This window comes from Mustela putorius, unplaced genomic scaffold (assembly GCF_011764305.1).
Source record: "Mustela putorius furo isolate JIRA1106 unplaced genomic scaffold, ASM1176430v1.1 tig00000698_pilon_pilon_pilon, whole genome shotgun sequence".
Classification (NCBI taxonomy): domain Eukaryota; kingdom Metazoa; phylum Chordata; class Mammalia; order Carnivora; family Mustelidae; genus Mustela; species Mustela putorius.
The window spans coordinates 8,553,817-8,567,229 of record NW_025421449.1 but is presented as its reverse complement, the minus strand read 5'-3'; the positions used below and the strand labels follow the sequence as shown (position 1 = coordinate 8,567,229).

The following is a 13,413-nucleotide window of genomic DNA, read 5'->3' as shown; positions in this document are numbered from 1 at the left end:
GCGGGCGGCGGCAGCGGGGCCCCGGTGAGGCGGGCCGGGGCGGCCGCAGAACCCGGCCCGAGCCGTCGGGGGCCTGGCGAGGGCGGCGCCGGCGACTTTCCCCGCAGAGTTGTGGTCTAGTTTGGTGGGCGGCGCGGGGCTCGGGAGCCGGGGCGCGATCTCTCGCGCGGCCGGGAAGGGAGCGGCGGGCGGCGCGCGCGGAGGGGGCGGGGGAGCATGCCCGGCTGGAGCCCGGCCTCGGGGCGCGCCCCGGCCGCCGTCCCCTCCTCCGCCTCCTCCTTCTCCTCCTCCGTCTCCTCCTCCTCTTCCAGTCCCGCCGCCGCCGCAGCCAACATGGCTGCGCTCCTGAGCCCGGGAGGCGGCCGCTGCTGAGCGCCGCGCGCCGCCCGGGCCCCCAGCCCGCCAGGCCCCGGCCCATGGCCCCCGCGGCCCCGCGGCCCCGGGCGCGCTAGGGCTGCAGCCGAGCGCCCGCCGCCCGAGGCCACTCGCCGCCGCCCGCCCGCCCGCGCGCGCGCCCGCCCGCCCGCCGGCCTCGGGGAGCCGGAGCCGTCCGCGGGGCGGGGCGGGGCGGCCCGCCACCATGGAGCCGCAGCGCCGGGAGCTGCTCGCCCAGTGTCAGCAGAGCCTGGCCCAGGCCATGACCGAGGTGGAGGCCGTGCTCGGGCTGCTTGAGGCCGCGGGAGCGCTGAGCCCCGGCGAGCGGCGGCAGCTGGACGAGGAGGCGGGAGGCGCCAAGGCGGAGCTGCTGCTCAAGCTGCTCCTGGCCAAGGAGCGAGACCACTTCCAGGACCTGCGGGCGGCGCTGGAGAAGACGCAGCCTCACCTGCTGCCCATTCTCTACCTGAACGGCGTCGTCGGGCCGCCGCAGCCCTCGGAGGGCGCCGGTGAGTGGCAGACCCCTGGCCCGGCCTCTGGGACCGCCTTCCACCATCTCTCTTTGCAGCTCCCAGGGGGAACTCTCGAGGGCTGTGGCGGTGGGTCGGGGCTTCCGTTCCTTGGCCGGTCTGGGGAGGGGGGCCTTGCGTGGTCCCTTACTTCGCACCTCCTCCCCCGATCCCGCCCGTCGCTGTGAACAATGCCCGGCACTGCAGGCCCGGACTCTCCGGTTGCCAGGGCATCGGAGTGCTCCTGAGACCACCAGGTCCAGCCGACCTCGGAGGGATGTCCAGCAGTCCCTTTCCTAGGGCTCTTCATCATCCGCCGTTCATTTGGGAGTCCCTGCTAGCCTTTAATCAGTGATACAGTCTAGAAGAATGGAGCCTGGGCCAGGACTGGTCCTGCTGAATTTTGGTCCCTGCCAACCAGGTTCATGATCACTGGTGCCTTTTGACTTTCTGACTCTGTCCACTCCCTCTGTCCAGAGTTCAGTCTGTTTGCTCGCCCAGACTTGCACTTGATTATGCACAATGCCTGCTAGGTTTCTTTGGAAACTGTGGGCCTGGAAAAGTTGGGGAAGTTGCATTGCACCATGGGAAAATCCTAGTAGTGGCTGCTGTGGCTCAGATCCCTCCCCGGCGGTGCTGAGCTGCCTGAGGAGGGAAGTCTGGTGGCTGGTGCCCTTGAGTGATGGATTTGTGAGTATTCCTGTGTGTGTGTTGGGGGTGGGGGGTACTACTGGGAGTTTGTGAGAAGTGGTAGGCTTGGCCTAGCCTGGTTGGGAGTGTGGAAAGGCAGCCTTTTAGACCAGGAAGCTGGAGGAAGAAGGCATAGCCCTGAGAAAGGAAGAGAACCTGCATTTATTAGGCTCCTACTGTTGTGACAGGCACTCTGCTTTATTACATTTATTGTTGCTACTCTGTGAGGGGTCTACTTATTACTTTGCCAGAGGGGGAAAAAAAAAAATGCAGTTTGGAGTAGTTCAGATGCTCAAAGTATTGCGCATCAGGAGTTTTCAGTTATGACCTATTGTTTTGTTTAACAGGTTCAGAGCCAGGCAGTGGCAATTGCCACCTTTTCTATATCTTGTCCTTGTTTTAAGAGTGAACTGAGAGGGCTGACAAAGAGCCCTGAGTATCTGTAGGCTAAAGGCTGATGAGACCCATTTATTTGGCTGTAAAAAACCTCACTTATTAAGGGGGTGATTTTATAAGCTGTTCCTGGTAAGAGCTGCAGTGTATATTGGCTGTCTTCAGCCTCACTTTTTGTAGTGGAGGGAACTGAGACACAAAGAATAAACTGCTGTCCACACAGCACATCATTGGTGGTCCTCTGTCTTCACTTTGGGATTTCTGACTCCAGCATTTACGTCCCTCAAACCTGTGTTCGGTCTCCCAATGATGGCCATATTTGAGTCGCTGAGCAAACCCAGTCCTCTTCTGGGCTGGTGGTTTAGAGGATGCTAAGAAGGCTATCAGATGTGCCCATGAGGATAAAGACACCGGGAAATCTCATTGGCGTAATTTTTTTTTTCTAAATTGCTTTTATCTTTCTATTTGTTTTTTTTAAAGATTTTTATTTATTTATCAAAGAGAGAGAGGGAGAGTGAGCACAGGCAAACAGAATGGCAGGCAGAGGCAGAGGGAGAAGCAGGCTCCCCGCCGAGCAAGGAGCCCGATGTGGGACTCGATCCCAGGACTCTGGGATCATGATCTGAGCCGAAGGCAGCTGCTTAACCAACGGAGCCACCCAGGCATCCCTTGATCTTTCTTTCTTTCTTTTTTTTTTTTTTTTTAAAGGTTTTATTTATTTATTTGACAGAGAGAGATCACAAGTTGCGGAGAGTCAGGCAGAGAGAGAGAGAGAGAAGTAGGCTCCCGCCGAGCAAAGAGCCCGATGCGGGGCTCGATCCCAGGACACTGAGATCATGACCTGAGCCGAAGGCAGCGGCCCAATCCACTGAGCCACCCAGGTGCCCCATCCCTTGATCTTTCTATTTTTGAGGGAGAAAATTGACCAAGGAAGTGAAGAAGTTAGCGTGCAGACCCACGTCCTCCTTGGAATGTTTGAATCAGCTCTAGCTTTAATCTCTGGAATAGATGGATGGATTGCCATTAATTAGGTCCCCCTCTTCTGTGCCTGGCAGAGAAGGTGGGGCCTCACTTGGGCTAAGGTTGTAGGAACTGGTCTTGACCTCTGAGGAAGGGACAGAGTAGGGCTTGCTTTTTCCCTGAGCACAGTGAAAAAGACCCTAGTTTTACAACAAAACAGAATTCTGTGGGTTTGCAGAGTGTCATGAAATCCTCAGAAAAAGGGTTGTCAAGGGGAAGTTAAGTTCATTTTAGTTAACGCTTTAGAGAAAAATTAGGATAGATTTTGGTATGGCAAGATAGAGCTTCTGGGGAGGGGTAAGTAACATGGTGTGCAAGTAAACAATAGTGTTGAGACCTTTGTAAAGGATGAATATTTATTATTGTTATGTTCTTAAAGATTTTATTTGTCAGAGAGCACAAGCAGGGGGAGCGGCAGGCAAAGGGAGAGGGGGAGGCAGCCTCCCTGCTAAGCAGGGAGCCTAATGTGGGGACTCAGTGCCAGCACCCTGGGATCATGACTTGAGCCGCAGGCAGTCGCTTAACCGACTGAGGCACCCAGGCTTCCCAAAGGATGCGTTATTCAGTGGTTTTCCAACTTTTGTTTTTTTTCCTCTTTTCACCAGTGAGCCCTTCTTACGGGGTGATCCTCAGAGCATAATGGAGCTGCTCTGGTTGCGGGGTCAGAGGCACCTTTCCCTGTATGCAGGTCTGCCATCTCCCTGTTAGGGCCTTTCTTCGTGGTTTCCATACCCCTTGTGGGCCCCGGGTCCTGGATGCCCATCCACTGGCTGGCACTGGTGCACTGGCTGTGCTGCAGGCAAATGATGGCTGGCAGTTCTGCCCCCCCACCAGCCCCACGTGGGCCTGGCGCTAAGGGGGAAGCTGGCCCAGGTGGTATACTGGGCAGGTTGCACACAAACCCCTGTGCTCTGCTCATGCTCAGAGACCCAGACACTTATGACCCACCATGCTCAGGCCTACGGTATGAAGATGACTAAGGAATACACCGTGTTGTTTTATTTTGAGGGCAGGGACGTTCCTGTTTCAGGATTGATGGTACGTTGCTGCTCAGCATTTTGAATCTTACTGCATACTTTCTTTTTTTTTTTTTTAAAGATTTTTTATTTATTTATTTGAGAGAGAGACAGTGAGAGAGATCATGAGCGAGGAGAAGGTCAGAGAGAGAAGCAGACTCCCGGTGGAGCTAAGAGCCCGATGTGGGACTCGATCCCGGGACTCCAGGATCATGACCTGAGCCGAAGGCAGTCATCTAACCAACTGAGCCACCCAGGCGTCCCTTACTGCTTACTTTCATATCTCTCTTGATTCTGTAGCAACCCCAGATGAGAGCTGTCTTGTCGGCATTGCATTGAGTTCCACACTCACATCTGTATGGCACGAGGACAGGCCAGAAGTTGCAGGGCAGAAAGGGGCCCGAGTTGAGGCTAAGCCCAGTGCTCTTGATTCCATGTTGGGTTATTTTTTCCTGTTACCTGATTAGGCCCCCACAGTTCAGTTTCAGGCCATTTCCTGCATTGGGAAACTCTGGAATTATGGAGCCTCTCCTTGTCCCAGTACATGGATCTCTAAGGAAGAGGTGATCACCCTTGCCCTCGCTGGTGGTGGTAAGAGGGAAGAATTCTTGTTCTCCTTTGAGTGGCTCAGGTGTCTGATGTCTTTTTGGAGGTGAACTAGGATCCCGTTTGGTTATGCAGAACCCACTCAGTCCCTTGTCTTTTCTTTTTGATTCAGTTACTAAAATCTGGGTTTTCTCACTTGGAGATCCTTGACTGCGTTCCCCTGGAATGAGGGTCCGTGTCTGGCAGGGAGCCTCAGTGTCTTCATCTGTGAATTGGGGCTAAGGGTGCGAGGCTGCCTGCCTCAGCCACTGCGGTGGGGTGGGGCAGAATGTGATTGGGGAGGACTGAAGTGCTTGGTCCTGTGATCTGTCCAGGTGGGGCTTTGATGCAGATGGAGACAGGTGAGGAGGATGTAATTCCAGCCCGCACCTTGCCACCTAGTTGGGGGAGTGGGACACTCAGGAGAATGACATAATGAGATAGATCAATTGAGTGATAGAGATACAAGCAGGCTTTTTCCTCCTTTTTTTTTTTTTTTTAAGATTTTATTTATTTATTCGACAGACAGAGATCACAAGTAGGCAGAGAGGCAGGCAGAGAGAGAGAGAGAGAGGGAAGCAGGCTTCCTGCGGAGCAGAGAGCCCGATGCGGGGCTCGATCCCAGGACCCTGAGATCATGACCCGAGCCGAAGGCAGCAGCCCAAACCACTGAGCCACCCAGGCGCCCCAGGCTTTTTCCTCCTTTTAAAACTGTATATCACTGGGGCACCTGGGTGGCTCAGTGGGTTAAAGCCTCTGCCTTCAGCTCAGGTCATGATCCCAGGGTCTTGGGATTGAGCCCCGTATCAGGCTCTTCACTCAGTGGGGAGCCTGCTTCCTCCTCTCTCTCTGCCTGTCTCTGCGTACTTGTGATCTTTGTCTGTCAAATAAATAAATAAAGTCTTTAAAAAAAAACCAAAAACCCTGTATATCACATACTTTCCCCAAGTATTCTCATCTACCTCTAGTGGCTCTAATTACCATCTAAATGTGAGGGTCTCCCCCCAAATCATGTCACCCTAGGCTTCTGTTATGAGACAGAGGTGGCACAACGGGGTGGTTGCCCCCGTGTGCCTAGAGATGAAGGTTTCCTCCTCGGCCCCCACTGTGCCTCCTGCTAGGTGTCCTCTGGAGCTGCCCACTTTTGGATCACCAGAGGCCAGAGAGTGGACACAGCAGTGGCTGCTGGAGGAAGCCTTGGAGGAGGGACTGGGACTTGAGCTGAGGTCGAAGAGGCCACATGAACATGCACAGGCAAAGGAGAGGAAGATGTTCTGGTTCAGGTTGCGGAAATGAAACTAGGAAGCAGGGGTCAGCGTAGGCTCTGGGGGCATGAATGTGCAAAGGTAATCTGGAGTGACCATGATGGCTAGGTTGGGTGAGGGGTTTTGGGAGGCACTAGGAATCTAGACACTGGACATTTGTCACAAGTGGAAGCGGGAGGAATATTTTTTCTTAAAGGAATAAGCTGCTAGGCTTTTCCAGCAGGATGAGTGCAGTTGGTTGCTGATCGTCAGGTATGGACTATTTATTATTGATTAGAGGTTGCCTGGGCCTTTTGTTCTCTCTCTGCCCTCTTCAGGTACCTGCTGCCTCATCTTCATCTGGTCCAGCCTGGAAGGTCAGCTGGAATAGGGACATAAATAAAAGTTCCAACCATTCATTGTAGTTTTTCTTTTGGTTCTTTTAACTATGTTATTTCGGAGGAAGTAGCGGAGGAACTTCAAAGTAAGGGTTGAAAAGAAGGTTCTCAGAGAAGGGCAGATTTTCTTTATCCTTCTAAGTATATTAGTTCAGGGCACCTTTATTGCAAGTGATGGAGACTTAGCTCAAAGCATAGTAGACAGAAAGGAGAAATTTATTATATAATATTCCAAAAGCTTAGGGTGAGGGGGAGAAACTGGCTTTTGGATGATTAATCCTTGAATGCTGTGGGCCTTTTTCATGGAGCTTGGCCTCAGGACTCTGTGGACTTCATCTTCATGGCCCCTGATCAGAGAATAAAGGGAGATCCATCTAATGAGCCCAGGCAGATGTGTGTCCATGTCAGGCCCAATCACTGTGGCAAGGACCAGGGGATGGAGATTGTCTCAGCAGTTGACCGTGTGAATAGGGTATGGTGATGGGATGCTGTGACTGGCAGCCTCTACTGGATCCTGTGTTTCTTGAGATAGGGGAAGGTGAGGAGAGCCATTATCCAAAGCAAGGTGAGCAAGAAGGATGTTGGTGCAGCTAAAACAGCAGATGAATGTCCACTCTGTGTGGTCCTATCTTCGTGTGATGCTGTCGTTCGTAGGCAGAGTCATCAGTGGAATGCAGTGGTGGGACAGGTGGTCATCCTTTACTAAGTTTTAGACTTTGGGCATGGCAGTTAACCCTTCTAAGCTTAGGTCCTGCTCTACAAGTAGTTAAAGCAGTAACTGCTTCACTGTGCTATTTGACAGTCATAAGAGGGAGGAGTATTTTGTCACTGTGCTAAGTGCCCTCCAACTAGCCTTAGGACTGAAAACCTGGGATTCTCCAGAGATTTCTGAGGGTTATGTGAAAGCTTCTTGTAAACGGTGCTGAACAGATGTTAGGGCTGCTTTTCCTGTGGCCACGGGTCACCAAGAGTGGAATGTAATCTCCATGTATTCCTGATGCCTACCATAGATCCTGGTCCAAGATAGGTGTTCAAAAAATTTCTGTTGGATGGATTTGTGTGCTGTGTGTAGAAGGAGTGGTGTGTCCCACGAAAATCCAGATCCTCTTCAGAAATATGTTCCTGAGTGGTGACTTCACAGTGACAGAAGCTTGTAGGAGTGCAGGAAGACCAGAGTGAGTCCCAGATGCACACAAGGATGTCCCCACCACGGTATGTCTGTGACGGAAGCAGGTGGTGTGACATTGATGTCTGAAGTTCCCAAGGTTACCCATCAGGTATCAGCATGTTGGGGCTGGCTGCCAGGAGCCATGTGGAGTGCCCACATTGTCTGTTATGGGATTGGAGAGACCTTTCATTTTCACACTTAGATTCTGAATGTCAGCTTGGTGTCCTCGAAAGAGACCTGGATGGGGATCTGCTCCTAACTCTGCAACATCTTGACCTTGGATGAGCATCTTAGCCACCTGGTGCTTGGGTTTTTGCCCTTTTTTTTTTTTCTTTTCAATACAGATAGTCAAACTTGAAGTGTAGCCTTGACTAGAGGGCTAACTCAGTCCTATGGGACTCTCAGTACTACCAAGGTGGCATTCAGGCCAAGGAAGTTCGTGGTTGGACAAGATTCTGAGGCTTCTTCTAGCTCTGTGCCACGGCTACTGTTTTTTGATTTCATGTTAGGGTTGAGTGATGTTTTGATACTCTGGCTTTCTTTTTCCTGAAAAAGTAAGCAGCATCAGGGAAATATTTCCTGTTAGGTATTTTGCCCCCACCCCTCCCACCTATATATTCTGCAGCCAGTGCAAAGGAGCTCTTTAATAATTTTTGTAACCTTGTGACGATGTGAGCCTCAGAAATATTGGGCATAGAGCAGGAGGGTTGAGCTGCCTTTCAGTCTGTGCACTGGGGATGTGGAATGTGTTCAACAGAGAGGAATTTTAAATAGGATTGAGCTAGGGGTGGGCAATGGGTATTACATCTTTTTCACTTTTTACCAGAGCCAGGTAGCGTATCCCTGAATTGTGTGTCTCCATCTTTTTGAGACAGAGTTCAGTGAAAGTGCTACAGAAGCATTTTAAACTAAACAGAGAGGTTTGGAGTATCCCGTCTTGGTCATCCAACTCAACCCTTGGTGGATAATTGAGAGGACACTGTTGACCTTGATGTTCATTTCACACTAAGGGTCATAACCCATTTGCATTGAGTTTTGTTTTGTTTTGTTTTTATTTTGATAAAATCTACAAAACATAAAACTTAGCATTTGGACCAATTTTTTTTTTTAAAGATTTTATTTATTTGAGAGAGAGAGAGAGAGAGAGAGAGTGCGCGCACAAGTGAGGGGAGGGAGAGGGAGGACCAGACTCCTTCCTGAGCAGGGAACCTGACGTGGGACCCGATCCCATACCTGAGCTAAAGGCAGACGCTTAACCGACGGAGTCACCCAGGCACCCCTGCACCATTTTTTCCCTGTGTTTTTATTGTGGCAAAATAAACATAACATGAAGTATACTATTTTCACCATTTCAGGTGTATAGTTCAGTTGTATTTTGTATATTCCCATTGTGCAGTCATTGCTCCCATCCATCTCCTGAATTTCTTCATCTTATAAAACTGATACTCTGTACCAATGAAACAATAATTCTCTATTGTCCCCTTCCTCCCCTCTTCTGGCAGCGTCCATTCTACTTCAGTCTCCGAGTCTGACCACTCCAGGTACCTCGTAGAAGCGGAATCACACAGTATGTCTTTTTGTGATGGGCTGATTTCAATTAGAGTAATATCCTCAGCATTCATCCCTCTTGTAGCATGTATCAGAATTTCCCTACTTTCAAAAAAATTTTATTTGATTAAAAAATTTTTTAATTATGGCAAAGAACACATAAAATTTACCATCCTAACCATTTTTAGGTGTATGTGGTTCAGTGGTATTAAGTATATTAACATAGTTATTTAAAAGATCTCTAGAACTTTTCTATCTAGCAAAACTGAAACTCTGTGCTCATTAACCAACTCCCTGTTTTCTCCTCTCTCTACCTCTGGTAACCACAGTTCTACTTTTGGTCTCTGTGAATTTGACTCTTCTAGGAACATCATGTCAGTAGAATCATGTAATATTTATTGCTTTGCAATTGGCTTATTTAACTGAGCATAATGTTTTCAAGATTCATCCATGTTGTAGCAAGTGTCCAAATTTCCTTTTGTAAGATTGAATAATATTCCTTCGCATATACAGACCACATTTTATTTATCCATTCATCTATCAGTAGACACTTGGGCTGCTTCCCACTTTTGACTGTTATGAATAAAGCTTCTATAAAAATTGGTGTACAATTTTGATTGTACAAAATTTTGGTGTACCTCTTTGAGTCCCTGCTTTCAGTTCTTTTGGGAATTATTGGTAATTATGTGATTAATTTTTTTTTTTAAATATATTTTTTAGAGATTTTATTTATTTGACAGACAGAGATCACAAGTAGGCAGAGAGGCAGGCAGATAGAGAGTGAGAGAAGGAAGCAGGCTCCCTGCTCAGCAGAGAGCCCGATGTGGGACTCGATCCCAGGACCCTGAGATCATGACCTGAGTCGAAGGCAGCGGCTTAACCCACTGAGCCACCCAGGTGCCCCTGTGATTAATTTTTTGAGGAACCGTCATACTGTTTGTCTGAGTTTTAATTATGAAATCCGTACTCTCCACAGCATCTTGACTCAAGGGCAAATGGCCTGCCTAGCATCCTAGATCCAACATTTTATTTCCTTTTTTCTTCTAAAACTTGTGGATTTTTGCCTGCAACCTGTTTTGAAAAGTTTCAGGACAGTTTCTTTGGACTTGAAAGAAAGATTTTAGTTTCAGGAGTCCCCTGTGACTCTTGAGGCTAGAAGTTAACTGTACAATCCCAGCAGCGTTCATATGTGGCAGGCCAGCAGTGTTCACACATTTCCGTCTTGTTTCCAGTACTAATATCTCTCCATCCCCAAAGGCCCTGAAGAATGTTAGTTATTTCTGCTCTGTACACACTTCCTCCTTGTCCCATTCTGGGTTTCTTTGGTTTTTCAGACTTGGATCCAGGGTAATGGCTATCAAGATTTTCTTTCAAAAGGCCTAGGTCAGCATTTCCCCCCAGGAAATATCTTCTCAGCCCTGGTCTGGTGGGATGTTCATGGTGTTGCTTGACAAAAGGGTTCTGTGGTCAAAGCATTTGAGCAATGCTGCTGTGAGCAGGTCACACAGCATCCTTTATTGGGAGCCCCTTGAGAGGACTAATAGGCCAGCATGCCTCGGGATGTCGCTGGAGTGGGTTCCCCAGCAGTGTTTCCCAGATGGATTTGACCACACATCTTTTTTCATTGAGTATCTTGCGACATCAGAGTTCTGAGAAGTGTACTTTTGGGAAACTTTATCATCAGGGCATGGAACTGGAACATCAGTGTATACCATCATTTCCTCAAACTTCCTTCCAGCTCCCTCACTTGCTCGCTCCCCCGCCCCACCACTGCCCCACCAGACCTTGAGCTTCCCCATCTTCTAAACTCCAGTACCAGCTGAAATAGGCACGTGAGATTCCGGGGCAAGTAGATTTTTTTTGGATGTGTGGATAACTTAGATATGCAGTAGATTCTGGGACGAGTAGATGTTGAGATTGTGTGATCTTGGGTAAGATATGGGACCCCCCTGGGCCTCCATTTCTCCAGTATGGCTTGTCAAGAATGAGGTCTGATCTCATGGTGGCTGATCTTTGAGATGGTTAAACCTCTTGCAGTCTTCTTCTTCTTCTTCTTCTTCTTTTTTTTTTTTTTAAGTAAAAGCTCTGTGTCCGATGTGGGGCTTGAACTCATGACCCTGAGGTTAAGATTCACATGATCCACAGACTGAGCCAGCCAGGTGCTGCGTCTTGACATCTTCTTTAGGTCTGAGTGAGCAGGACTGGGCTGTGGTCCCCAGTCAGGGTTTCCGGGGGCGCCTCATGAGGACTTGTGATCTGTTCTGGTGATTTGATACCTGCAGCTCTGGGACTGGCTAACTGTCCATGCTGGGCTGGACAGCAGGCACATAGTCTCTGCCCTGGGAGTGCTAGGAGGACAGTTGACAAAGAGGAATGAGCCAGGTGGCTTGAGCATCACTGGTAGGTTTGGAGCCAGGGAAGGAGGCCACAGGACTAGACACTGCTGGGTGTCCTAAACCAGTTGTGGGGTTTAAATCCCGGCTCTTCCATCTTAGGCTGTGGGACTTCAGCAAGTTGCTTACTTTTTCTGGGTCTTCTTTCTCCTTATCTGTAAAAAGGCTAATAGTATTCTCTTCCAAGGGCTTTGGTGAGGACTGAGGTGATTTATGTGGGGTAAGAGCAAGCTGCTGGAGCCACTGCTGCTCTTGGGAGCATCCTGCCCTTGACTGGAGAGGCAGGGTTTGCCTGTGTTGGGAATTGAGAGGCATTGCAGGGCACAGGCCGTACTTGGAGTTAGAGTCTGTCCAGAGTGTGCATGGGCCAAGAGGCCCTGCCCCTCTGGGGCTGCTCAGAAACACACTTTCACAGTGTTTTGGCCCTGGAGCCTACATTTTAAGGAGGGCATTGCCATGGAATGGCATAGAAGGACCAAAGGTGGAGCTCATTTTGGAGAAAAGGAGACTTAGAGGGCCTGTTTTCCAAAGGACACCAGACAGTGGTGAGACCGGGTTCTCTTGGATCCCAGAGAGCTAATCACAGGCTGACAGGTGAAAGATACTGGGAGGTAGAACTAAGTTCCATTTAAGGAGGGACCTGCTTCCCTCCCTCGTTTTCTTTTAGATTTCATATTCCACAACTTTCTTTCTTTCCTTTTTTTTTTTAATTGCAGAGAGAGAGAAAGAGAGAGAGCATGAGTAGGGGGGAGGTGGGGCAGAGAGAGAAGCATGCTCCGGCTGAGCAGGGACACTCATATGTGGGGCTCAATCCCAGGACCCTAGGACCATGACCTGAGCCGAAGGCAGGCACTTAACTGACTGAGACACCCAGATGCCCCTGTTTTAGTGTTTTTAATGTTGGAAATAATTTTCTATCAGAATTCTTTTTTTTTTTTTTTTTTAAGATATTATCTGTTCATGGGGTGCCTGGGTGGCTCAGTGGGTTAAGTGTCTGCCTTCGGCTCAGGTCATGATCCCAGAGTCCTGGGATCGAGCCCCGCATTGGGCTCTCTGCTCAGCAACCCCCCCACCCCTGCCTGCCTCTCTGCCTACTTGTGATCGCTGTCAAATAAATAAATAAAATCTTTTTAAAAAAATGATAGAAAACTTCTTCTGAAATTAAAAAAAAACATTATCTACTCATTTATTAGAGAGAAAGAGCACGTACAAGCAGGAGGAGCAGCAGGCAGAGGGAGAGGGAGAGGCAGAATCCCCACTGACCAGGAGCCTGATGCAGGGCTCAATCCCAGAACCCTGGGATCATGACCTGATCCAAAGGCAGACTAAGCTTAGCCAACTGAGCCACCCAGGTGCCCCATATAACACAACTTTCAAATGCACGCAGCTCTGGAGCACCTGATATAACGGACACACCCCACTCTCCCAACGACTTTAGCTGTCTACAGCAATGTCAGACAAGCCCCAGACCAGGTACCACTTTACCATAAATGCTCGAGGAGATAATAGGCCTTTTAAAAGAGCACAGCCAGAAGACCATGTTTATAGCCAACAATATTCATGGTAATTGAAGGTCTTCTACCCACTTGATACTCTTTACCTTGTCCCAGAAATGCCTTTTTATAGATGGTTTGCTCAAATCAGGATTTTAATAAGGCTCACACATTGCATTTAGTTGACGACTGTCTTCTGAGCTTCTTTTATCATCCTGGGCAGCTCCCCTTCTCCTCGTCTTTTGCTCATGGAAGACCACGTGCCAGCCAGCCACGGACTGGACCGTTGTAGGTCCTTTCCTGAGAGTCCCTGTGGATGACGAATGAGCACAGGGTGGTTGCTCAGAATGTGGGGCATGGAGTCCAGCCAGAAGCCTCTTCAGCCTCTCTTTCCTCACAGGGCTGTTACAAACAATTATTTTTTAAATTATTTATTTATCTGTTTGTCAGAGAGAGAGAGAGTGAGCGCACAAGCAGGGGGAGCTGCAGGCCGAGGGAGAAGCAGGCATCCCTGCTGAGCAGGGAGCCAGATGCAAGACTCCATCCCAGGACCCTGGGATCATGACCCTAGCCAAAGGCAG

At 49.6% G+C, this 13,413-nt stretch overlaps 1 protein-coding gene across 5 annotated transcripts in view; it reads left to right on the top strand.

Annotated features, from left to right (window-relative positions):
- The first annotated feature begins 553 nt into the window (after positions 1–553).
- The window catches only part of DLG5 (discs large MAGUK scaffold protein 5), a 117,014-nt gene continuing 104,154 nt past the window's right edge, over positions 554–13,413 (top strand). For all 5 annotated transcript variants that reach the window (XM_013062908.2, XM_013062907.2, XM_004765320.2 and 2 more), the window contains exon 1: positions 554–884. In XM_013062908.2, the coding sequence (XP_012918362.1) occupies positions 581–884 (304 nt within the window). In that variant the 5' untranslated portion in view covers positions 554–580. The remainder of the gene's footprint in view (positions 885–13,413) is intronic.